Below are 27,984 nucleotides of genomic sequence, written 5' to 3' on the forward strand. Positions count from 1 at the left end.
ATCTATCATTTATATTGCAATAGTGTGTAAGGCCTTCTTACCAAATCTGGACCCCATTGTGCTAGGCATTGTACAAACATATAGCCAACACCAGTCTAACATCAGCTCAAACTGGGAAGCAGTCTGATCCAACAGACTGAGCAATGGACTGGGAGCCAGGGACCACAAACACCAATTCTTCCTTTCCCACTAACTTATGTGACCTTGGGTGAGAAATTTCACTTCTCTGTACCTGTTTTCCCATCTGCCAAATGGGAATTTTGATACTTACCCACCTCACAGAACAATTTTATGCTTGTAAAATAAATGTTAAATATTAACAAAATTTTAAAATTTTATTTTTACCAAGCCTAAATTTGGGGTCTAAGGTGCTCAGGTGTGTCCCTTTAAATCTCAGAATGGGAAAGAAGCCAAGGGAGCCTTTATTGTTTTGAAATTGCAGTCATTTTTTGTCCCATTGTCATCAACTAGGAGAAGAGGGAAATAACAAAGAAACATTGGCCTTCCTGTTTAGGAAATGCATTTAGTATTTCTGATGGGTTGTTGATCAAAGACTCAGCGAAGAATAAAATCTTCTCACTTGGAGCATTAAAACGACCCCTCTACTTAAAAACAATAGTGACTCTTGGGTGGAGGAAGGGAAGAGTGGATTGCAGCTTTTTCCTCCTCTTGGCCAACTTGTACACCAAACAGGATGGACCTTCTCCGAAAACCTGTGTACACACATACTCTGGATGGGGATCAGGGCTGGACTTTGCTAAAACAGGGTCACCATTTCTTAAAATACTCTATCATGGAGAGGGCTGGACAGCTCAGAGTGGCTGCTTAGCACTTTCTAAAATCAGGCTCCTCTAATGTGTGTCATGTTGGGGACCCAAAAAATGGAGGCACCAAAATCACTAGCCCAGTGGTTCCAAAACATTTTCCGTGCATGGCCCCATTTTTAGCTATATTGCTTCTCACGACCCCAAACAGAATGGAGGATGCCATTTAAAAATGGTGTCTTCCATGCAGCATGACCTTGCATGCACCAAAGACGGATTATGGTTTTGTGAGGCCCTGGGCCAGAGCAAGTGGCCCCTCCTTCCACCTGCAGTCCCCCCAACCCCTCTATCCCCATGACTCCTGCCAGGGAAATAGGGTTAGGGCATGGGGGGCTTGCTCTCCCCCCACTCCCGCAGCAGTCCTGCCAGGAAGCAGAGTTTGGGCGTGGGGGTTTGCCCCGCTCTGCCCGCCCGGCAACCCCGCTCCCTGGCAGAAGCACAGGCAGGCAGAGCGGGGCAAGCCCCTGAACCCCAACCCTGCTCCCCAGCAGGAGTGCTGGCCAGCTGGAGTGGATCCAGGTGCGAGGATGCCCATTTTTCCGGGGGTCTCCCAATTGGCCAGGGCTTCTAGGCACAGACCCCATTGGCCCAGTGGCTAATCCGCCATTGGCATGCACATATGTGTGCAAGGTGATGCTGCATGGAAAGCACAATTTGGTAGAGCAAAATAGCCTCCTCCATGCGGTGTGACGCTGCAAGTAGGTACATGTGATGTCATACTGTGTGGAGGACACCATTTTGTAAAATGTACACTTTGAATTGCTGCAATCACATTTACTGGTGGAACAACCCCACTTGGGGTTGCAGCCCACGGTTTGGGAACTATTACACTAGTCACTTTTAAAAAACATTGGCCTAGCTAAGCACCAAACAATACAAAACCTCCCAGTCACACCAATAAAACCATTTATACTGGCTTGTTGTGAAAACTGAAGGTTTAAAACAACCAGTTAGTACTATTTCCATACAGTTTGTTTTGGGGTTGGGGGACTGAGTTGGGAGGAAAGACCTGTGTATTTTCTTTTGTCTGCTGTGGAAAGAATGCTTGAGAGTGTTGTAGTTTCCTTTGCGTTTTACAGAGACAGACACCAGATTATTGCATGCGTGACTTGGGAAAGGCCAGCAGGAAAAAGGAGAAACGACTCAGCGCCCTCTATCTACTCTCCTCTCAGACAGTTATCCGGTTCCCAGGTTCAGAAGCTAACCCAGCTTGGAGGCCAAATAGTATTTTCCATGCAATGATTAGTTAAGGTGGAGGCATGAGGAGAGCCCTTCCATGGGATAAGGGTTTCCGAAAAAGTCGTTGTTAAAACTTGTGTGGTTTAAAGCATTTCATATTTGGGGATTCCAAGTGTACGAGCAGTCAGATGTGACTTGCTAGAGTAGCTGGAATCCAAGGGCAGAGGACATGTGTCAAACATACTAAGTGATTTGCCCAAGGTCACATGAGAAGTCAGTAGCAGACGCAGGAATTGAACACTGAGTCCCAGTCCAGTGCCTTAACTTCAATACCATGCTTTAAAAATTGTTATTATTTTATTTTTAGTTTTTTAGATTTTCCAGCATTTCATTCATTCCCAAGGGTGAGCACAATTAACAGGACTCATTTACTAACTTACCTTTAACTAAATACACCCAATTTCTTGGACAGTGAATCTCAACCAGAATATAGAAATATATAAAACCTCACATCTGACAATGCTGTCTGTTTACTGCCCACTAGATGGCATCTGTGTTTATGGTAACTCAATCCCATAGCGGTTTCAACATGAATTGTTGCTAAAATACTTTCAGCCTGAATGTAAACTGGCAGAAATGCCAGTTATTAGGTAATTTACAAGGAAAAGTCAATAGAGTAAGACTATCTCTCTCCCCCCACCCCCCCAAGTGTGGCTGGCTAGTGGAGGTAAAGTTAATTACTGTAATTTCACACCAGTCGACAGTCCCACAAGATTCTTCACCATCTAGCATTTGTCTCAGGTCTTCACTTGCTGCACAGCGAGTTTATTCCCCTCCAACTGCACTTTAGCTGATCCTTCCCCATTAATCTCATTTTAGTTTCACAAATACATCATTGCACTAACAGTTTCCAGCTGGACCAGTTCAAACAGACTTGGGATACCCTTCAAAACCATTGAACCGGGGCAGTGAGGCCCAGGTTCCACCGTATCCCCCTCGTCTGACCCAATTTCCTCTGCATGCCAGCCGGCAGTAAGGGGAGAGGAGGATGGTGAGGCGGAGGAGATAACGTGTGCAGGACTGGTATAGGTGTGTGTGTTTGTGAATGGTGGTTTCCTGTTAAACAGGAGGAGACAAAGGAAGTTGAGGTGGCCCCAGGTTGCACTATGATGGAGGGGGACATGACTGAATTCCTCCTGGTGACTCTTGTTGTCTCTGCTGCGCTCAGTCAGCAGCAAGCAGTTTGCATTCCCCACCCTATGGGAATGGAGCACAAGCCGTAAATACCACACTAACACGCCAGGCACCATCAGCTTTGCTGGCCCCTTGTGGCTGTAAGTTTGACATGATGGTAAGAACTTGCCCCCAAGACCTCACACTGTTCCCACACGGCTTTAAAACAAGTGGCCATTCAGCCTGCCTGCATATATGCTACTTACACATGTGTCGGGCTCACTGAGATGCAAGCAGATCACTCTGGGATTCTTCACATGTTTAATATTCTTGCAAGCAAAGGTGTAGTAGGGCTAGAAAGTAAAACAAAATACTGCTGCATTTGTAAATTGCATAGGTACAGAGAGACAAGTCAGGACACATGGCTGCATCCCTCAGGCAAGTCTTTGAAGCTCCTAGATAACAGGCATCTTTCTATTTCTATATTCGGAATGGTTGGGATTATGACCCCCAAACCCTATTTTATCATGGAGTTTTCCAGGCCACCTCCTGTAATTACACTACAGAAGATGGAGTGGGCAGGCAGTCTCTACAGAGCTGTTCTCTATATGACCTGCATGTATCCAGGTTCCCTGCATCCTGGCCCCTAGGTGCAGCATAACTGTACCAGCTCTGCTGTCTGCAGCCTTTACTTGGAGTCAGCCCATTATGATTCACATCCTTAGGCTGAGGTTGCTTGCTCTGCACCCCAGCTGGTTGCTAGTCCTTAAAAACTCTGCAGAGAAAGGTTCCAACCCCACCTCTCTGGCAATTCTAGCCCTGTAACATCTATTGCCAAAATAGCCCTATTGAACCTATCCCCTGTAGCCTGCTTGTCTCAAGTTGAAAAGCATCATTATGGTAATAAACATGCCCTCTGAAAAGCTGTTTTAATGGCAAATCTCACTGTATCAGAACGGCAGGACAGAGCAAGCGGGAACAGACTGAACTGCAGCAGGGAAGATGTAGCCAAAGAACATGAGATCACCATGGCTGGAGATACTCCAGACTAGGCTAGAAATCCATCTGTTGGGGATGGTTTGAGGAGAGTGAGAACAATTCTGCATCAGTGTCAGAGGCAGCCCACTAGAGGTTCCTTGCAGCCCAAAGAAATCTATGATATGCACTGCCCTACAAGCCGTTCCACTAGAAATGTGTTTGTATCAGTTGCTGAATCCCTTATAACACGCTCATCAATCCGAGAAGTGTGCTTTGTTCAGATGATGTGCTATATCCAGGCATTCTGGCAAGGGGTCCCATGAAAGACAGTGCCAACCAGTAACCCCTGGCAATTCTGTAATGCCCTCAGGGGATCTCAGAACCATTAATGAATATAGCCTCAGAGCACCCGAGGAATAGGGCAGTCTCATTATCCCCATTTCACAGAGAGGGGGAAAATGATCTGTCCAGTGTCACAAAGGGAGTTTTTGGGAGGGCTGGGAACAGAATCAAAGTCTCCTAACTCCCAGTCCTGTGCTCCAGCTACAAGGCTCTCTCATATGTGTTCAGCACTGGATCTGGTTTAACACAGCATGGTACGAACAGACCACAGCTTCTGAAGAAAGTCTTCAGGAACAACATGCTCACCATGGCTCATCAAAGGCATAGTCAAGCACTTCCTCCTACCTCCATGGAGCTACTAGGCAGCGGTCCTGCGATAGCTGAGTGGGAAGTTTGCTCTGTGAGGACAGTAGTTGAAACCATTTCCAAAGTTGTGGCTGTTGAAACCATTTCCAAAGTTGTGGCTTGTGCTGTTGTGCTGAAAGGAGCATGTGATGTGTTCAGCTGCAAATCGGGAGATGTTTTCACTGACGCTAACTGGTCTGACACATCCGTGTGTGTCTGGGTGGGTCCTGCGGAAGTTGCAGGGCTGGTGTCTTCAGTCACTTTGGTCATTTCAGTAGTACTTGCTTTTCCTACATAGAAAAAAAATAAGAGTATGCTTATAGCCTCTCGAATCAAAGCTTGTCATTGTAGTGACTGAACTGCAATATTGATTTGTCATAGCCATTGGTACTAGAATGTATTATCAGCTGTAGGAAACATGCACATTAGATTTGCTTCATAGTTACCTAATTGTTACATGCACTTATAAGTTGCTTACAGTAGGCTAATATTCTGGGTGTATTCTACAACAGTGTAACGCTGCTATTGCCTGGCTTACCCAACAACACTGACCTCCCGAGTGCCACCCCTGCCTTCTAACTGCACTCAGAGCCCTCAAACAAATAGATCTATTGATTAAAAAAAAAAAAAAGAAAGATCCTTCAGCTTGAATCCCCTCAAGCCCCTGGCCTATAGCAGAAAGGCAGATATCTTACCTTTACAGATGCTGTATGCAGAACTCAGAAATGAACATCTGATCATTATATTTAGCCTGCCTGCAGTCCCAGATCTAGTGATCAGACTGTTTCTCCTAAGCAATCACTTTAAAGCAAAGATGGGTTCAAGCTGCAAGTCTTGGATCTAAATCCACACTTCTCTAAAAAGCAGAGGTGAGTGGATTTGGGTCCACTATAAAGATAGGAGCTGGAAGCAGAGTCTGGAATACTGAAGTATTTAAGGAGCCTGGGGACAAGTTGGGGTTCACATCTGTGGTTCCATACTGGACTCATTTCTAAAATATCATTTTGGTTTAACCATGAATTAAAAGCCCATTTCGATGAGACAGCCGGTTCTAAATCATCCTTTGGGTGCTTGCTTAAAGCAAGTTTCACATTCACATCTTGTAAATTCAATCACTAAAGCACATCAGCAAATAGAAATTGCAGAGAGCATGGAGAATAATTAGCAAGTTCAAATCAATTTCCCATACCTTCTGGTGTTGGTGAAATATTTTTAGGCTCCAAGGAGACCATCGTTTCTGTGAGAGTGACAGTTGTCATTGCTGGTGTTACACTAGTGATAGTAGCATTCATCGCTGAAGGTGAGGTAGTGGCTGATAAGCTGTGGTTCGTTTCACCAGAAACTTTATTGTCTGGGGGAAAAGGAGTGTTAATTTATAGCTAAAAACCACTATATGGCATCTGTGCTAAGAGATGCAGAGTGACAGGACTCTGATATTTCAGTCACATGCAACATGAGAGTCCCTTTCTGAAAGAAATAAGTATGATTTTTGCAATGTTTCTTTTGTTTGTTTGTTTTTACAAGGGGGTTGGATTTGGTTGCTTCTTCCCCTTTTCTGTTTGAAGGCTTCTGATCCTTGGGCTGCCCTCTTGGCACTGACTGTCCTTTTGACACTCAGATCTTGGGCAGCAGAGGAGGGAGGTTTAAGGCCCCCCCCATCCCACACAGATACACAGTCCCCTAGCCTTCATGAAACGATGACAGACTCATAGACTTTAAGGCCAGAAGGGACCAACATGATCATCCAGTCTGATCGCCTGCACATTGCAGGCCACAGAACCTCGCCTACCTACTCCTGTTATAGATTTATAACCGCTGGCTGAGTTACTGAAGTCTTCAAATCATGGTTTAAAGATTTCATGTTACAGAGAATCCACTGTATACACTATTTTAAACCTGCAAGTGACCCACACCCCATGCTGCAGAGGAAGGCGAAAACCCCAAGGGTCTCTGCCAGTCTGACTCAGAGGAAAATTCCTTCCCGACTCCAAATATGGAAATCAGTTAGACGCTGATCATGTGGGCAAGACCAAGCAGACCGATATACCTGAGAAAGAATTCTCTGTAGTAACTCAGAGCCCTCCCAATCTAGTGTCCCATCACTGCCCATTGGAGATATTTGTTACTAGCAGTCGCAGATTGTCTACATGCCATTGAAGGCAGTCTCATCATACCATACATACTCTCCATTAATTTATCAAGATCAGTCTTGAAGCCAGTTAGGTTTTTTGCTGCACTTCTCCCCTTGGAAGGCTGTTCCAGAACTTCACTCCTCTGATGGTTACAAACCTCCGTCTAATTTCAAGTCTAAATTTATTGATGGCCAGTTCATATCCCTAAACCATTCCCTTCTGCAACAGGATCACTGTACCAGGACTGTCCTGGAGATTGACCACCACTGAGTAGCCCCATGCCACCTTGAGGAAAAGGCAGAGCTCTCTCTGGTATCCTCTGTTAATTATTTGGCTTTGGAAAAGTTTATTATTTATTCTTTAAAGGGGAGAAAAGGGATTTTTAATAGCTCTTTTCACAAGCAGACAGTTCTTTTCCTTGCCAAAAATAGCTTAACGGCCTTATAATTCATATGGAAAAAATTCAGAAACCAGACAATCGAACTGGGGCATATCAAAGTCTCAAATGTTCATCTAGTCTCTGTTTGCAACTTTAAACAAGAATGGAGCAGCAACTGGACATGATGGTCCTGGTCCTACATTAAGCCCATGGGAATACAGGAGTCCAGCTGTGCAGATCTCAGTGCAGGATTGGATTGTACACTGGCCTAAATTAATAGGTTTGGGAGGAAAGATTCAGCATTTGAAAAAGACCATGTGTGTGCTATAGGAAAAAGAAATGGAAATTTCAAATATATTCACATTATTGCATGCACAACCTCCTTCAGGGCTTGATCCAAAGCCCAGTGAAGTCAACAGAAACATTCCCATAGGCTTTGTATCAAGTCCTTGTTGACTAATGATGTTGCATCTCTTTCAGGTAAAATGGAACATTTAGAGAATCATCAAATATTCTAATTTAAAAGTTTGTATATTTCCTAGTAATCAGATGATGTGAGATAAATATGCCACCTTTGACTTTGCTTATGTGATATCTGAAGCAAGCCTTAAACATCATTGAAGACTTTTTTTCCTCCTGTTTTTCATGCTTTTTTATTCCTCTCTGGAAACCTCTGTTTTCCACAAACTGGTTCAATACCTACTTCACATTCTATGTGTTTTTAGATCCTTGTAAAAAATACATTGATTGTCACATTAGTTTCTATCCAGTAGTGACTGAACTCTAAAACTTGCAAGATACATTATTTCACCATTATTCATTTTTTCAGAACCTAACAGAGATATTAAGTTCTTTATCAGCTGCTGAGCATTCTAGCCCTGATCCAGCAAAACACTTAAACTTGTGTTTAACTTTAAGCATGTATGTAAGTCCCATTGAAGTCATGCTTATGTACATGCTTAAAGTTGTTTTAAATGGGAATATTTTCCTGAACTGGAGCCTTAGTGCTTTGCTGCAGTGGGCCCATAATACTCAGTCCCTGGGAGGATTGAGCCCTAAATCACTTTATGGGATTGATTACAGAAATGGGCTTAATCCATGCTGTTGTCAAGCTAAATATAAAGGAAATATTTTACAATCCAGATTAGGTGATAGACCCTTTAAGAAAGAAAACTGACCCTTGTCTTGTAACTTCATTGGATGAAAATTGCCAACTTTTGATACTGGAAATTCTAAAGTCTGAATATAGGGTTATGTTAAGAAATATAATTTTGTTTGTGTGCGCGCACATGGGAGAAATATTGGAATGCCGAGGAGTTGCCAGCTACACAAGCAAAACACACGAGGAGGTAGATTCAAAAGACTGTGTTGAGATGTCTCTGGCAAATGTTTGGGAGCATTTCAGTCCTCCATGATTCATGCCTCATGTAAATCCTTCATAATCTTGCACAACATACTGTCAGTATTGAGAAAAACTGGAAGGATTTTGTCATGAGACAAAATTTTCCAAATTTTCCAAAACTGATTGGAAAAGCATATAAAGAAGGGAGAGAAATTCATTGCAAATAAGAATGACACAAATGTTACAAGGAACCCACTACAAGATAGGCTTCAGGGGCAGGTCGCTCCAGCCAGGGATAGTTTCACAGAGCCTACAGCTATTTAGCCAAACAGAAAATGAGCCAAAAATCTGGGTGAGGAGAGAGGGAATCTCAGATCTTCATGGGCACTAGTGCCTGGCTCGTGTCTCTGAGAGTCCATCTACTTCTTGGCCCTGCCACAGGAAATGAGGGCAGTTGACCTCATGGCATCATTTTTCACAGTATTCCCAAGAGGGAGGGTGTGCCAAGCTGCTACAGCTCAGACTGAGTTGCACCCTCAGTACTATATTTGGGCTTAGATTTAAAATAGCAACATGAGAAACCTATCTACCAGACAAGGAAAAAATCCCAGCGGATAGTAGCGCTCAGGGGCCCCAGTCAGGAATCAGGGCCCCATGATCGTAGGCACTGTACACAAATAGTAAAATGACAGTCACTGACCCAAAGACCTTATAGTGTAAGTAAAGGACTCACTCTGGAATAGGACTCCTGTCCTATTGAGGGACAGGAACCGTATTTCAAGTAGGTTTTGCTAAAATAATAAATAAAATAATGAAAAGATTGATGTATGTGATGCCTTTCATTATAGGATGGAGTAGGATTGACTGGTTAGAACATAAGAGTGGATGAACTGGGATTCAGTTTCCACCTTGAGAGCGTATCTGATGGTGAACTGACACTACTCTCAGTCATAGGTAAAAGGCAGAGAAGAATTTTGAGGCCATTGTAAAACTTTCCATGGAAACCCAGAGAGAATTCTGCATAATGGGAGATAGTATAGGAGGGTCTTACTACAGACTCCTGAGATTAGGCTTACTACATACATTCATAGATTCTAAGGCCAGAAGGAACCACTCTGATCATCTAATCTGACCTCCTGTATAACAAAGGCCAGAGAACTTCCCCAAAATAATTCCTAGAGCAGAGCTTTTAGAATAAACATCCAATCATGACAATTAAAAAATGGTCAGTGATGGAAAATCCACCACAACCCTTGGTAAATTGTTCCAATGGTTAACTACTCTCACTGTTAAAAATTTACACTTTACAATTTATTCTCAGTTTGTCTAGCTTCAACTTCCAGCCATTGGATTGTGTTATACCTTCCTCTGCTAGACAGAAGACCCCATTATTATATATTTGTTCCCCATGTAGGTACTCATCGACTGGAATCAAGTCACCCCTTAACCTTCTCTTTGTTAAACTAAATAGATTGAGCTCTTTGAATTTCTCGCTATAAGGCAGGTTTTCTAATCCTTTAATCATTCTTGTGGCTCTTCTCTGAATCTTCTCCAATTTAGCAACATCCTTCTTGTATTGAGGGTACCAGAAATGGACACAGCATTCCAGCAGTGGTCACATCAGTGTCAAATATAGAGGTAAAATAACCTTTCTACAGCTAGTAGAGATTCCCCTGTTTATGCATCCCAGGATTGCATTAGCTCTCTTGGCCACAGTGTCACACAGAGTTCATGTGCAGCTGATTAGCTATATAAAATACGACAGAATTCACCCAACAGCACATTTCAGGGAGAAATCAAATATTCCATTTTAATAATCAGTTGGTGTATCCTAAACATAAAAAAACCCCACTCAACTGCCATGCCAGGATGGATAAAGGGTCCATCTAGTCTGCTATTCTGTCTCCAGTCAAGGCTTGATGGTTCAGAGGAAGGGATAAACCCCTAAAATATAGCTAGTTATGCAATACACATGGTAGTGTTCGGCATTAAACACCAACAATCAATTCTATGAGAGTAGCTTCAGAGTGCACCCCCCGCCCCAACTTTGAGCTTCACAGACCTTTGGTTCATTACTAAAGTTCAATTCAGGGAAAGTCCTGCAGTCTACATGGGCTGAAAGGACACTGACATTAAAGGCAGTATTATTTGTATAGGGACTGTATGATTGGCCCTCACACTTTTAGCCAAACTGATCTGTTAGCGTTAAAATAAAATCAAGGTCCTCATCCAGCAAAGAGAGCTGCACAGTTAGACCCTTGAACCCACATTCAATAAAGTTGCAGGATTGGAGCAACTTTGTGTCTATGGATTTACTGCAACTCTGCATCCTCATTGAACAAAACATGCAGGCTACATTCCATGGCATTAACAACATAGAGGAAACTCACAGCGACCCCACACCCTGTCAGATATTTCACACACAGTTCATAGTCTTTCCAACGGATAGGGGCAGCATTAACATCTGAACACTTTGTGTACCTTTTCCTCCTAATGCCTATTTCAGAGTTTCCTTCATGTTGGCAGCCTTAGTATATGGAAATGGTTATAATGAGGTAACTGTGAAATCTATCCATCATCTGTACCCCCAAAAGAGAGCAAGTACACACAGTGTTAACGGGTAGACCACAGAACAGCTGCATGCTCTCTTTTAACCCCTTGCTGGCAATGAAGAGGACCCCTGCTTTATTCATCTGGAGCAGCAAAAAGCACCTGATACACACAGATTGTACCAAGTCAGCTGGTTGCATCTCCATGGTGCTTTCTTAAGTGCTTTGCATGTGCTAACATCACACCTTTAAATATTAGTCTATATGAGACCTGAAAAGGTTTGTGTCATTTTAAAAATCTTCTCAGGAAGGAGAAGGTTTTCATAAAGAAGAAGAGATATTTATGTGTAGATCTTATCCCAGCCAGTTATGTTCTCAAGAAAACATATCCTGCATTCTTACTTGTCTTCCAGTTAAGAAGAAAGCATAGATGACAATAAGAAATGTGAGAGGTATTGATTAGAAAATATAATATTGTGAATGTTAGCATTAATGAAATAAGCCAAGCTGTCATCCCCGGATGAAAGTTTTTAGAACGGATACAGCCTGGAAACTGGCAGTGTTGTATATGAAGAAAGAACATGCCTCAGACTTGCTCTGGAATGACTCCATCTAACGGTGAGAAGGAAGTTCAGTCTCCATGGCCCATTCTATTATTATCCTGTCTACTAGCCTAGGGCCAGATTTTCCAAAGAGCTCATCTCCTGTTTACTCACCAGAACAAGTAGCTAGATTTCCAGGAAAGGTTATCATGCTGCATGTGCACTGGGCGGTGAGCACTAGTCTAGCCCCATGGAAGCCTACAGTGATATTCAATTTTTCTGTATCTCACTACCAGCCTCTAAACTAACCATTCCCTCGTGAAATGCACTTCCATGACACCTTAAAAGTAGAGATGGGACTGAATTGCACTGTTCAGGGGTGTTTGGATCTAGGGTTTTGGTTTTGGCGAGATTTCTTTTTAAACAAAAGAGATATTCTTTCCAGGAAGGAGCCCAATTCAAAAGAGTTAAATCACTGAGTTTTCTTGATAACAAATCACAACCAGGAGGTATGATGTCATGCCCAGAATAATAATTAACGTAATGTTAAATCTCTCTTTTTCACACGGCTTTGTGTTTACATGGACATCAGCAGGAAACTTTACCTCATTAGAATGACATAATTCCTTTTACTTGACTTCCCAAAGTGCCATAATCACCCAAACAAACACCTTTGAACTTTTCCAGATGTTTATTATAATACAAGAGCTGTTTGGCCAAAATCTTTGCACCAATGTGTATCATAAAACAAGGACTGGATCTTCCTCCACCTTAATTTGCCTTTGGATTTGCTCAGTTTTATTACAATGATTCCTTTTCTCCCCTTGCCTCTCCAGCAACCATTTTAATACAAGAAGTATCAGAGTGTTTTGCAGCTGTAGGACTAAAAAAGTCTCTAACAATGCAGATGAGAACTGGGATTTATTGCACAGCACATTCTTATTAGTTTTGCAAAACTTGTGTAAATTTTATTAAGGACTTGAGAATTAAAGCCAAATGAAACTTTAAGTATGAAGCAATCAAAGTCTAGTAAGGGCAGCAGGGAAGGGAGTGATAACTTAGTTTGTTTGAGAATTCACCTCCAAATTAGTTGTAGGGGACACAATTTCATAAATATTTATTTTATTCACTTTTTTACTACCCTACAACAAAAGAGTATCCATACAGTACTTTGGTCATCCTTGACAACCTGATAAAACTAATTAATAAACAGACCTGGCATTTATTCCAGATCAAATCAAATAATCCAGCAGCAACATAAACACAACAAAACTCAATTGACTTATCCTCATCATCCACACCTGAGTTCTGCACCAGTGCTACCCAACCCTACCCAACACCCATCTATTTACAGTAAAGGAACAGACTCAGATCAACAAGGGGCAGTCTCAGCAGTTTGTATCCCATTTTGTAGTATAAGGCAGTTAAATACAGGGTTTTCTTCCTCTCATTTGCATCTTCACAATGACTAATGTACAACCTGTGGAAGTAGCTGTCTCTTCTATGATGACAATACTAATTAGCCTTTATATAGTACACCTCGTCTTCAAATCACTTGACAATCATTTTGTCAAGTTCATCTCTGCTTTAATACTTTTGACTTCAACTAATTAATCCTTACAAAAACCTTGCAGGGTAGGTATTAGCCCAATTTTACAGAGAGACAAACCGAGGCAGAGCTTAAATGACAAAGCCACAAGAGCAGAACTTAGAAGTTCCTGGTCCTTTAAGGGTATGTCTACACCTCAATTCAACAGCCCCTTAGCTTGAGCCCCGTGAACCTGAGTCAGCTGGCATGGCCCAGCCACAGGCTTTTAATTGCAGTGTAGACATACTCTAAGACTACACTTCTGCAGTAAAAGTATACAGGTACAGTAAGTGCATTGGGTGTCAGCAGGTTGTGATTCAGGACCTGGTGTGTTGGTCGGAATGGGGAAGCAGTAGAGAAAGAGGGCAGAACGGAACTACAACAGTGTGAGCCAGGTTTCAATGTTTGCCTTTCATTAAGCCAACGGCTACAATAAGCAGCACCTTTTGGGACTCTGAGCTACATTACTCATAAAGCTCTAGTATTACTCCTCTCCAGCCATGTGGCAGGAATTCAAGTGGGTGGAGCTCCCTTTCCTCTGGAAATATCTGATAAAATTCCGCCCCCCTTTTTTTCCCCTTTTCCACACACAGCCCCAGACAGGATATGGGTGTGGATCTGCAGTCACGAATGACACAAAGAAAAGAGCAAAGAGAATGTGGGAAGGAGGAGGGTTGACAACTCAAACCATTACATCACTGCAGTCAGCCGTGAACGGGGTCACCTAATCAACACTTGACCCTGCTCAGTCAGAGCCAGTAAAGAGGGATTTTGCTTTGTTTTGTAGCCTGACTTAAGTTGGCTCTTAAGCCACTGACCTTAGGAGCCCGATTTCTCAGGCAGCTTCTATGATGCTTGTGGCTTGTATACTTACGACAATCAGCCTTCTAGAAGAAGTTGAACCTGAATTACCGTTCCTCCTTGGCCTCACCAATTTTCAGCACTTAAACTTCTTTATTTTGCAGGATCTTGGTAAAAGAATATGTACTTGAGGATGATCGCATGCAGAAACAGGTTCACATATGAAGCATAGTGATGCAGCACCACACTCATAGGTACAAACACATAGTTTGCATGAGGTACAAATATGTACAGGGTCTTGCACTAGTGCAGCATCTACAAGTTTTAATACATGCACTAATAGGACAATTCACTGCACTGTTCACTGCACTGTTCACTGAAAGTATATACGCATACTTTCTAGCGTATATACATCACCATTCTTGCAGTTAATATTGTAGCCATGTAAAAATCACGTAGAGCTAAATCTTGGCATACAGAAACGTTCCTTAAACGTTAACAAAGGTTTGGTTTGGGTTTGATTCAAGTCCCAGGCAAAAGTCTTTATTTTAAACTAACAGGTTTGCCCATCTCTACTGATTCAGCACCATATTGTGATCTCCTGATCTACCCCTTTGATGGTGTAGCTGGAATGTACAAACCAAAGTAACACCCCCCCAAAATCATTTTTAAAACCCCCGTATCTCAATTGTTTTTAGCACTTAAAAATAAACCAGAAATGCCAAGTAGATATTGTGGACAAATATTTCCCACTTAGCAGCTTTCACTCAGAAGGATCCCAAGATATAATGCAAGTTATATTTACATACAGCACCGGCTGAAATGCAGCAGTTCCTGGGATGCACAGCACCCTTGTACACCCTTGTGGGTAAGGGACATTTTGGCTTCTGATTCTAAGGTTATGTCTACACTACAGCCAGGACTGATGCTCTGAGATCGATCCACCAGTGATCGATTTAGCAGGTCTAGTGAAGACCCGCCAAATCGACCACAGATAGTTCTCCAGTCGACCCCTGTACTCTACCCCCGACGAGAAGAGTAAGGTAAGTCGATGGGAAAATTTCTCCGATTGACCCCCCGTGGTGTAGACCCTGTGGTAACTTGATCTCAGGTACGTTGACTCCAGCTACGTTATTCATGTAGCTGGAGCTGTATAGCATAGGTTGACTTACTGAGGTAGTGTAGACATAGCCTTAGGCAAATGCTCAAATGAGAGGATAGATGGTTTTGAGGGGACTCAGGAGAAAAGGGTTCTACTCCTGCCTCTGCCATGGGCCCACTCTGTGACTGTGGGTGAATCACTTTGGGATTAATTTTCAAAAGTGCTCAGACTGTGTGGTTCAAACGTTTTAAAACTCCATAGGTTGACATGGTGCTGGGAATGCATCCAACTAGCTTAGCTATGAAATGTAGCCCAGCTGCCAACTATCAGCTCACAATAGTGTTACTTAGCTCTTATATAGTGCTTTTCATACATAAACATCACACACTTTGCAAAAAGGTATCATTATCCCCATTTTACAAATAGGGAATTTGAAGCATCAAGGTGAAATAACTTGCTCACGATAACAAAACAGGTTAGTGTCAGAGCCAGGAATAGAACACTAAGTACAATATCTAAAATGTATGAAAAGCAGTTCTTGGAAAGACTATAAATTGTTATAGGAATAAATCTGAATTATAGTTTAACATTTAGATTAGACAAGTACTGAATCACTCCTTATTAGCCTTCAAGTAATGTGTTTCATCATTCTGGATTTGCTTTTACCCTGAACCTATTCTATCTTACTTCAGAATCTGAAAAGATATGTCAACAAATTTTCCTTTGGAACAGCATTGAGCTGCTTTGTTTTCATTTACTATATGTCAATGGGAAAGAGGGACTTCTCAGCTTGCTATATACGTCAATTTGTACATAGCTCTTGAAAGGCATCCTTCTATTGTCTAGCACGGAAGTGGAGAAATGTTGCTGGGAAACAAGATTAAAACCAAGGGGGAGATCAGCAAGGAAATTGATTAGGAGATGTTTGCTTTGTTAAAGTTGTGCATCTGAGCTGGCTCGTGACCCCAAGAGGTTCTGAACACCTACAGCTCAGAGGTCAGTAACAAGTTGCAGGTCTTCAGAATTATGCAGGGACCTACACTTAACTATGACGTGACAGACAAATTGTTCCTTCCTTGATGAACATGATTTTAAACAAGCTGGGGACAGTCCTATTCCAGCACCATCACAGACTAGGAAGCAAGGTGATGGAACATCTTCTAGTGGAATAAGCGCCTTTACATCACTACAGCACCTACCGCAGAAGGTGTGTCTTTCTCTCTCCCATTAATCAACCTAGGTACTTATCTGGCCCATTGGAACAACATGAGTTCTGCATTATGTGCACATAGGTGCAAGAACATGCTGAGTTGTAAATGCACAATTGACGTTACTGTTTTCTTATTCTAAAGAATATGTGAATTGTTTCACTCTCAATTGATGTTTTCATAGATATTATTGTACCAAATCTCAATTCTCTCTCTTTGGTAAAGATCCCTGTGCAATGCAAGCTCATTCTGGGTTTATACTCCAGCAGGGGTGCAAGCCTAGGGAGCTGGGAAATTGTTGTGCTCCATTATGAATCCATGAGAAGCTTAAGTAAGGCACTCCCTCAGTTGGGTGTGTGGTGCCACCTGCTGTCGTGTTGGGTGATAACAGGGCCTGGAGAGGCTGGCTGAATCACCAGCAGAGCAGTGTGAGACAGAGACCAGCCCCACTAATTGTTAGAGGGCACAGCGGCTCCAATGGCTCCCAGACTGCATCCTGGGGGTAACAACCTGTCACAGGTTCCCAGACCTTTATCTCCTCCTGACCAAAAAGGTTTGTTTGTATGAATCCCTGCAAATTACCAAATTTTGCACAGCACCTGCTATAAGTCTTCCTGAATGAAAATAAGGCCTTAGGAGAAGCTTATTGTGGTAACAAGTGACTAGAAAGGCTGAGGAAGGGAAAACAACTTGTAGAATTAAGAGATGTGCAATAGAGCCGGTGCTTAGGTGCTTGAAAATTGATGGCCAGAACCACTTCCTTTGCAGTAACTGGTTTATAAACTCATGCCACTGAGTTTATATATTCTTCTAGTTTGTGGACACCTGAAAAAGCTCATGTACTAGAAGCCACCAAAAAGGCAGCATTGTCTATGGACTAAGGTAAGTAACTAGGATATAGAGCTCCTGGGTTCTGTTTTCACCTGTATAACTGATTCACTGTGGAACCTTGAGACATGTCACCTAGGGACTTATTTCACAGGTGCTAGGCACTCTCAGCTCCAACGGAAGTCAACGAGAAACGCAGGTGTTCAGAATCTCTGAAAATCATGCCCTTAATCTCTCTGTGCTTTATTTTACTCTTATATAGAATGGAAATAATACTTTTCTATCTCACTGGGGTGTTCAGAAACTTACAGAATTGAAGGCCAGAAGGCACCATTATAATTATGTAGTCTGATCTCTGGCACATTCCAGGTCATAGAACCTCACACCCCTATTTTTGTAGTAGTGGGCCCACAGTCATTGGCTGAGTCACTGCAGTCCTCAAATCTTGATTTAAAGACTTCAAATTACAGAGAATCCACCATTTACTCTAGTTTGAATCAGCAAGTGACCCATGGCCCATGTTACAGAGAAAGGCAAACCACTCCCAGGGTCTCTGTCAATCTGATTTGGGGAATTCCTTCTTGACCCTAAATGTGACCATCAGTATGTGGGCAAGACCAACCAGCCAGACATGTGGGAAACTAATTAACTATTTGCAAAGCACTGCAATATCCTGTACAAGTGCAGAGTATTGGCTTGGCTAATAAAAGGTATCATATTTTACAGTATGTGCATTTTCTCTCAAAGTCCATTACAGGTACAAAATTAAAAAATGACCCACCAACCCACTCACCCCCCCCACTCCCAAATCCTATCACTTGATAATTTTGCCTTTACCTTTTTTCAACTCACAAGTGACTCAGATTTCTAATTCCAGACGTATGCTGTTGCACAAAAGCCTTGCTTACCACACACCTCAGACAGTCATACAATGCTAAAACACACTTTAAAGGTTTCTTCATACTGCACTTTCTGTAAGTGCATACTAAAGGGTGAGATGAAATGGCTCAAACAAGCAATATGTCATGCCAGCTTGATAGAGGAGTGAACCTGAACCTTTTTGAAATATTAGCAATGAAACAGACAGAAGAGCACAATGTAACTGATTATTTAAGAGGATCTGCTATCTTACATTTCATTGATAAAGGGGAATATAAAGTAGGTTGGATACCTACAGGATCTTGGATGTTATTCTAATACAGCATATAGAATAGTCAGACAAAAATGTTCTCTTATAATTTATTACACCAATCTTAATACTAATGAAGATTTTTGGTTTTAGATTAAATACATGAAAATCTATCAAAAAGTTAAATATTGCTTAAAAAAAACCTAAAACCCAACAAACAAAACACCCTAAACAAAATAAAAACTTACACACCAAAAATCCTCTCTCTCTCTCTTTTTTTCCCCTGGTGCTGAGTGTTACTTGTGGAATTAAGAAGGGTGGAGGATTCCCCATAGTCACAGGGAGTTCATCTGAGGAAGCAAAGGTTTTTTTGGAAGTGGGCAGATTTTTTTATAATACCGGGTGTTGTAGTTAAACACTTATTTAAAAAACAAGTGTAATTCCTATAAAATAATCATCACAAATTAGAAACCTCTGTCCTTTTAGGCTAATGCAGAGCAACAAATGACACACATTCATTAGAGGTACTCTGTACATTTACGTCTTCCTTATAACATGGTTTCTAATGGGATGCTTTCATATCTTGGTTCCCAACTCTGCTTAAAGCTGTAATAATTCCTGTTCAGAACACTAATTTTTGGCTGTTTTGGGGAAGACGGACTCGGGAAGTGTACTTTCTCTACATATAATGTCCTCAATATAATGCTCTCCACATAAGTCTGCTCCAATTTTATTGAACATACATTATATCACACTTATAGTACACTCACTTTTTTCCCTACCTTGCTATCCAAGGAGCAGTAGTACAGAGGGGTATTTCCCTATGCATTATTTCGCCTCCACCCCACCCCAACCCCTGCTACTCTGTTTTGTGCTTAACGCATTTAGTAGCCATAAATGTAGCCTTTTAATGTTTAATACTCACCCATCAAGCTCAGAATATAGAACATTGTCCAGAAAAGCTGCTTCCTCTTCATTGCTTTTAAACTCCCCAGTAACAACATCCCTGCTGATTACTTACAAGCAAAACTGGATATTACTTTAGTACTCTTGGGTTTTTAAGTTCTGCTGCAGCTCTGTTGAGACCGTGTGCAGCTCCCCTTTAGTTCAAATCTTTGAGGCCAGTAACATGTGGGGTGGAATTCCCTTGCACGGGTTATGCTTGTGGTTCCAAATTATGAGGTGGAGTTTGTCCAAAGCATGATCTAGCTTTAAATAGTTCATAGCAATCTCACTATCACATTGTTAACTTTTTCCCCTCCCCTATATCCTTTTTTTTTTTTAAACATGACACACACTTAACTCTTTCATGGAAGCTGATTCCTTTCACTTAAAAAATGAAGAGAGATGTACAATTTGCATTACACTGAAAGTGAGCATAATATGGTTTGTGTAATTAAAAGTAAAATTCCCCTTTTACCCTGAATTAGTATAACTTAAAAGCAGTATAAAAATATGAAATTACATATCCACCCACACCCATCCCTGTATGGTAATATTGCAGGAACCTTGAAGGCTTTTAGAATCTGGGATTTTTTGAGTAATTAAATTAAGAATGAACCTGGTGCCAAACCCATCACTGACTGAAATAGGAACAATGTTGTTTATTTCAATACTGAATTCACTTAGGCCAGCAGTGAACATGGTTCACAGATGAAAGGGCTTTGAAACTTATGGCCAGTACTGGGATTGAGTAACTTATAGATAAAAACAAGTTCTAAAGCCTTGGAGGGAGGCCTAGAAGCAACCTCCTGCAGCTTACTTCTGTTGATAACAAATGCAGCTAAGGGTGCAAATTGGTGAATTCTAAAGGCCAAATATTTGGTTTTTGCTGGTACCCTGATGAGACTCAGGGACAAGTCATTTCTAGCAAGAATTATTTAACACACTTAGGGGAAAGGATGTCCTACATCAGTCAAGTAAATCCCCTCCTTATTCCTTTCAATTCAGATGGAGGGCAAGTTGCTTTTTCCTGCCCATTTTCTCTGTTTCCTGTTCTTCTCTATTTAGTTTGTTTCCTTTTCCTTTCCTTCACAGCAAAAAATAACCTTAGAACAGGAGACTTCCCATTTTTCTAAATAAGGGTTACATCTTAACAGAGACTCTCACAGACACCTTCCTTCTCAGTCACGATTGTGCTGCAACCCCCACAGCACCACTTCCCCACCTGTTTGTGGTAACTAGTTCTACTTAGGTAGAAATTTAGCATTAGGAAAGTATTTACTGTAATTTTAGCAGCCTTGATGAATTTTAGTAGGTGGAAAGATGAGAGTCAGCACCTTTTGACCAACAAACTCTCAGTGGATCAACAACAAACACACACCAGACAAGTTTGGGAACTTTGTTCCAAGAATATACAATCCATAAACTTGGCAGGCTGCTCTCATAGTCATCCTGTGGATGGAGAACTCGACTGAAGCCATAAACCTGAGTTCTGGTCGTGGCTATGTCACTAACATTGTGGTCTTCACTAAGTCACTTAAACCCTGACTCAGTTTCCTCACCCATAAACTGACAATAACCATTTGCTCCGTTTGTAAGGAACTTTGAGATCCTCAGGTAAAAAGACACTCTGTAAGTGCTATATATTGTTCTGACGTCACATTGGTGAGACTCAAAAGTAAATCCATCAGACTCAGTGGAGCAGGCTGAGGCACTAGACCCTAGAATGCAATTTGGAGATTTGTCAAAGGTACAAATTGTTCCTTTAATACACCTCTACCCCGATATAACGCGGCCCAATATAACATGAATTCGCATATAACGCAGTAATGCAGCGCTCCGGGGGGGCGGGCTGCACACTCCAGCGGATCAAAGCAAGTTTGATATAATGCGGTTTCACCTATAACGCAGTAAGATTTTTTGGCTCCCGAGGACAGCGTTGTATTGGGGTAGAGGTGTATGATAAATTTTAATATAAGAAAAAAAAACCTACTGTTGTCTGGCTTTGCTATAAAAACTTCACTTCTCAAAAAATCTATTTAACCCCCCCGAATTAACAGTATGGAAGATTAAGAAATATTTGTTCTGTTCAGTGTGACAAACTGCTGAAAAAGTAAACACTGAATTGATCTTAATTTTTGCTTTTGATGCTATAAAAAGAACACATTTCTTTTACCTAAGAAGTCAGTCTTAGCAAGATGCCTACCTAACAGGTTGTACAGCAGAATAAAGAGGGCACAGAGAGAGAGAGAGAGTAATAAAGGCACCCTCCCCAATCTAATATTTTCTATGTGGGTGCCTTTCATTCCTGTTTTGCCCCAGACACCTTACTGCCATATGTGGGACTCCCCCACCCCACCCCAAATGAAAACATAGTAGCGTTGCAGACTGTTATAAGCATTAAGAAAATATATCTGTTATGGAACTATCATGTGAAATGAAATCCCTCAGTAGATTGTGATTTAATTAGGGCTGTTAATTAATCACAGTTAACTCATGCAATTAACTCAAAAAAATTAATCGTGATTAAAAAAATTAATCGCACTGTTAAACAATAGAATACCAATTGAAATGTATTAAATATTTTTGGATGTTTTTCTACATTTTCAAATACAGTATATCGATTTCAGTTACATCACAGAATACAAAGTATACCGTGCTCACTTTATATTATTTTTATTACAAATATTTGCACTGTAAAAATGATAAAAGAAAGTGTTTTTCAATTCTCCTCATCCAAGTATGTCCTGCAATCTCTTTATCATGAAAGTGCAACTTACAAATGTAGATTTTTTTGTTACATAACTGCACTCAAAAACAAAACAATGTAAAACTTTAGAGCCTACAAGTCTACTCAGTCCTACTTCAGCCTATCACTAAGAGAAACAAGTTTGTTTACATTTATGGAAGGTAATGCTGCCCGCTTCTTATTTACAATGTCACCTGAAAGTGAGAGCAGGAGTTTGCATGACGCTGTTGTAGCTGGTGTCGCAAGATATTTACGTGCCAGATGTGCTAAAAATTCATATGCCTCTTCATGCTTTGGCTATGGTTCCAGAGGACATGTGTCCATGCTGATGACGCTCGATAAAAAATAATGTGTTAATTGAATTTGTGACTTAACTCCTTGGGGGAGAATTGCATGTCTCCTGCTCTGCTTTACCGTCATTCTGCCATATATTTCATGTTATAGCAGTCTCAGATGATGACCCAGCACATGTTGTTTGTTTTAAGAACACTTTCACTGCAAATTTGACAAAATGCAAAGAAGATACCAGTGTGAAATTTCTAAAGATAGATACAGCACTTGACCCAAGATTAAGGAATCTGAAGTGCCTTCCAAAATCTGAGAGGGATGAGGCGTGGAGTATGTTTTCAGAAGTCTTAAAAGAGCAACACTCTAATGGAAAAATTACAGAACCCTAACCACCAAAAAAGAAAATCAACCTTCTGCGGGTGGCATCTGATTGACATTATGAAAATGAACATGCTTAGGTCTGCACTGCTTTGGATCGTTATCGAGCAGAACCCGTCATCAGCATGGACGCATACCCTTTGGAACGCTGGTTGAAGCATCAAGGGACATAATCTTTAGCGAATGTGGCATGTGAATATCTTGCAGTGCTGGCGACAACAGTGTCATGCAAACGCCTGTTCTCACTTTCAGGGGACAGTGTACACAAGAAGCAGGCAGCATTATCTTCTGCAAATGTAAACAGACCTGTTTGTCTGAGTGACTGGGTGAACAAGAAGTAGGACTGATTGGACTTGTAGGTTCTAAAGTTTGATATTGTGGAAAATGTAGAAAACATCCAAAAGTATTTAAATAAATGGTATTATATTATTGTTTAACAGCACAATTAATCATGATTAATTTTTTTAGTCGCATGATTAATCGCAATAATTTTTAAAAAACCACTTGACAGCCCTAATTTCATTATATCCATTTACTGGTATGATAAAGTTGTAGTAGTTTTTATTTTAAATTTAGGACAGGAAAATGTCTCTGGGAAGGAAACATCTGTTGTGAAAATATTTGATCCAAGTTTTATATATAGGCTCTTTTTATGTTGTTTTAACATTTTTTAAAAAAGTTAGCTGACATAGCTCTACAGCTGTGATAAAAAGATAATAAAATAACCCAGTAAACTATAGCATACAAATATATACACATACACACACTTAACTCCTTGAGCTGGACCTTACATCCCTAACCCTTTGCAAAGTACACTGAGAGTGAAGGAGTAACAAGGTCTATAGAAGTGCTAAGTCTTATTTTAAGAAGGAAGGCGGTGAACTGGTTTTATTAAAATAAGAAATTAGCCTGAACTGCAGTGTTCCAATCCAAGCTTAACAGATATCAGTGTGCTCAAATCGAGGGCACGGTTTGGCCCATTATATAGCTAGGACTATCCTTAATGTTTTGAGATCTGGATAAGAATTCATACTGTCTGCAAATCAGGGAATTGCACAGATAAAGGAGTTTGATTTGGGACCATCTCCTGTTAAAATATGAATCCACTGAGCAATCTTCCATAATTATAACCTGGGGTGAACATTTCCTCAATACATAAAACAATAATAAAAGAATCAATCTGGAATTTCAGATGAATGGAAAGTATTTTTACTCTTGTTTTTCATATTCTCTTTTAGTTAGTAAACAGAAAATACTTATTTATCTGAAGGAGTTTAATTTCATGCATACTATTTCACAGCGTCTGACTAACCTATTTCTAGATGCATAAAACTGTCTGCTGCTGGAGCTCAGGAAATACATTGGGATTTGCAGATTTCACCTTCTACATAAAATAAATTTACACTGCATAACATGTTATGTTTTCATTTCTATTTTCTGGTAATGTCCACATGGAACATAAAAGATAACGGAACAAGCTGGACAAAATAATATATGGTAACTGCCCTGAACAGTTTAAAATCTAGTGTGACAGGCAACAAGTGAGTTACAAACAAGTACGAAGGAACAGAAAGTGAGATGCATTGCAATTATGCACTCAAACAGGATAAAAGAATACACAGTTTGTATGTTGAAACCACATTACAAAGATTTCCTGAGAAGTTTTATGTTCTCCTTTATTGATTCACTCTTCATTGTACACTAGACATACAACCGTGGAGTCTTTGGAGTTATACACTGATCGTCTCTGATTAGCCACAACAATACTAGAGGCAATTGAATTTTCGGTGATCCTCAGAAAGACTATACAGAAAACTATCACTGTGGCCGACAGGAAAAATTTAAAAAACCCACAAAGCATCCCCTTCAAATATGTTAGCTAGCCAATAAAGAAGTACCTAAATTAGTTACAGAGAATTCACAGCTACACGGCCAGGCAAGATAACAGAAACAGAACTCCAGTCCAAGAGGTGGCAGGGATACATTTCCAGATCTGAAAAAGCTTGTGATTTGAATGGACTGGAAGTATGCCATAGAGTACAGAAATGAGAAGGATGATGGAAATTAAAGGTACTGAGAGAGGAAATTTCATTTCTACAAGATACCGCCTTGAAATTAGCCCAACTCCCAGTCTTCGGCACCAACCTGTGGCATGGAGCAGGAGACCTTGCAGTATCAGCAGCAGCAGAAGCCGGGGCAGCTGGATGCAGAGTTCGCTCGCTTTTGACTTGGTTGTGCATGTGAGTAGGGCATGGTGACAGGACAGTGAGGGTACGTCTACACTATGGGATTATTCCGAATTTACATAAACCGGTTTAGTAAAACAGATTGTATAAAATCGATTGTGCGCGGCCACACTAAACACATTAAATCGGTGGTGTGCGTCCACAGTCCGAGGCTAGCGTCGATTTCGGAAGCGTTGCACTGTGGGTAGCTATCCCATAGCTATCCCATAGTTCCCGCAGCCTCCCCTGCCCCTTGGCATTTCCGGGTTGAGATCCCAGTGCCTGATGGGGCAAAAATCATTTTCGCGGGTGGTTCTGGGTACAGCCTCACCCCTCCCTCCCTCCCTGAAAGCGGCAGACAACCGTTTCGCGCCTTTTTTGCTTGGTGAACTGTGCAGACGCCATAGCACAGCAAGCATGGACCCTGCTCAGCTCAATACCGCAATCGTGGATGTTTTAAACACCTCGCGCACTCTCGTGCAGTATATGCTGAACCAGGACCTTCGAACCGAGGCTAGGAGGAGGCAGATACGGCAGCGCGGCGATGACAGTGATGAGGACGTAGACACAGAATTCTCTCAAACCGCGGGCCCCGGCGCTTTGGAGATCCTGATGGTAATGGGGCAGATTCTATCCATTGAACGCCGATTTTGGGCCCGGGAAACAAGCACTGACTGGTGGGACCGCATTGTGTTGCAGGTGTGGGACGATTCCCAGTGGCTGCGAAACTTTCGCATGCGTAAGGGCACTTTCATGGAACTTTGTGACTTGCTTGCCCCTGCCCTGAAACACCATAATACCAAGATGAGAGCAGCCCTCACAGTAGAGAAGCGAGTGCCGATAGCCCTGTGGAAGCTTGCAACGCCAGACAGCTACCGGTCAGTCGGGAATCAATTTGGAGTTGGAAAATCTACTGTGGGGGCTGCTGTGATGCAAGTAGCCAAAGCAATCACTAAGCTGCTGCTACGAAAGGTTGTGACTCTGGGAAACGTGCAGGCCATAGTGGATGGCTTTGCTGCACTGGGATTCCCTAACTGTGGGGGGGCGATAGATGGAACCCATATCCCTATCTTGGCACCGCAGCACCAGGGCACCCAGTACGTAAACCGGAAGGGGTACTTTTCAATGGTGCTGCAAGCACTGGTGGATCACAAGGGACGTTTCACAAACATCCACGTGGGATGGCCAGGGAGGGTTCATGACGCTCGCGTATTCAGAAGCACTACTCTGTTTAAACGGCTGCAGCAAGGGAATTACTTCCCAGACCAGAAAATAACAGTTGGGGATGTTGAAATGCCTGTCGTTATCCTGGGGGACCCAGCCTACCCCTTGATGCCATGGCTCATGAAGCCATACACAGGCAGCCTGGACAGTGGTCAGGATCTGTTCAATTACAGGCTGAGCAAGTGCAGAATGGTGGTGGAATGTGCATTTGGCCGTTTAAAGGCGTGCTGGCGCACATTACTGACTCGCTCAGATCTCAGCCAAACCAATGTCCCCTATGTTATTGCTGCTTGCTGTATTCTCCACAATCTCTGTGAGAGTAAGGGGGAGACCTTTATGGCGGGGTGGGAGGCTGAGGCAAATCACCTGGCCGCTGATTACGCGCAGCCAGACACCAGGGAGATTAGAAGAGCACACCAGGAAGCGGTGCGCATCAGAGAAGCTTTGAAAAGGAGCTTCATCAATGGCCAGGGTACAGTGTGACTGCTGTGTTTGTTGATGAACACCCACCCCCCCCTTGATTGACTCATTCCCTGAAAGCAACTCTCCCTCCCCCTTCGAGTACAGCTTACTTATGCAAATAAAGTCACTCTCGTTTAAAAATCATGAATTCTTTATTAATTCATTATAAAAAGAGGTAGAGAAGTAAGGGTGTGGTTTGGGAGGAGGATAGGAAGGATGGAGAAGGCCATTTAAAAAATTTCACATTAACGACAGCCTTCTGGTTGGGCTGTCCACGGGGGTGGAGTGGGCGGGTGCACGGAGCCTCCCCCCACGCGTTCATACACGTCTGGGTGAGGAGGATAAGGAACATGGTGAGGGTTGAGGGTGGTTACACAGGGGCTGCAGCGGCACTCTGTGATCCTGCTGCCGTTCCTGAAGCTCCACCAGACGCCGGAGCACGTCAGTTTGATCACGCAGCAACCCCAGAGTTGCATCCCACCACCGCTGATCTTCCTGCCGCCACCTCTCATCTCGGTTGTCCCTCCTGTCCTCACGTTCACTGGCCTCTTTCCTGTAATTTGATACCACGTCCTTCCACTCATTCAGATGAGCTCTTTCATTGCGTGTAACTTCCATAATATCCGAGAACATCTCATCTCGCGTCTTCTTTTTCCTCCGCCTTATCTGTGCTAGCCTTTGGTATGGAGGAGGGATGGTTGAAAAATTTGCAGCTGCATGAGGGAGATAAATATTTAGAAAGATACATTTTACAGAACAATGGTTATACTCTTTCACAGTGAACAGCACTATTCACCTAGCACATGTGATTTCCCTACAAGGTCGCATTTTTCATCTTAATAGTGAGTGCTTGCAGCTCTGGAGTTACAGATCTCACAGACACAGGTCCAGGCATCAGAATTCAGCTTGCATGCAGCCATGGTAAGCCACTGTCTTTCGGCTTCTGTAGTGATTTACCCCTCCCCCCCAACGCATGGCTAATACCACGCTAGCTCCCTGCTAATCAACAACCTTCACCCACCCCACTGCGTGGCTGGTAGCTTGGGGAAGATCGCCGGTGACCAAACACAAAAAAGATCATCGGCATTTCACTCCTCCCCTCCCTCCGCTTCGCTACGTGCAGGAAAGGTTTTTTTTTTAAGCTTGCAGTCCACGAACCCATTAGAAAAATGGCCACCCCCCTTACTTTAAATTCCTGATTTTTAACCAGGTTATCCTGAACGATATCACTTTGCTGAGGATAACACAACAAGATAAAGAACGGATGCTTCTTGA

General features: G+C 42.1%; 1 protein-coding gene across 19 annotated transcripts in view; it reads right to left on the minus strand.

Moving 5' to 3' along the window:
* Positions 1-27,984, minus strand: part of CD34 (CD34 molecule) — a 103,345-nt gene that overhangs the window by 7,859 nt on the left and 67,502 nt on the right. For 18 of the 19 annotated variants that reach the window (XM_039536751.1, XM_039536752.1, XM_039536757.1 and 15 more), the window contains 3 exons: positions 6,031-6,192; positions 4,842-5,131; positions 3,443-3,529 (listed from right to left, as the gene is read on the minus strand). In XM_039536751.1, the coding sequence (XP_039392685.1) occupies positions 3,443-3,529; positions 4,842-5,131; positions 6,031-6,192 (539 nt within the window). Of the gene's footprint in view, positions 1-3,442; positions 3,530-4,841; positions 5,132-6,030; positions 6,193-19,366; positions 19,639-27,984 lie in introns of those variants that run through there. The other variant, XM_039536759.1, reaches the window with a different exon arrangement.

The sequence above is a fragment of the Mauremys reevesii genome, linkage group 4 (assembly GCF_016161935.1).
Source record: "Mauremys reevesii isolate NIE-2019 linkage group 4, ASM1616193v1, whole genome shotgun sequence".
NCBI lineage: Eukaryota > Metazoa > Chordata > Testudines > Geoemydidae > Mauremys > Mauremys reevesii.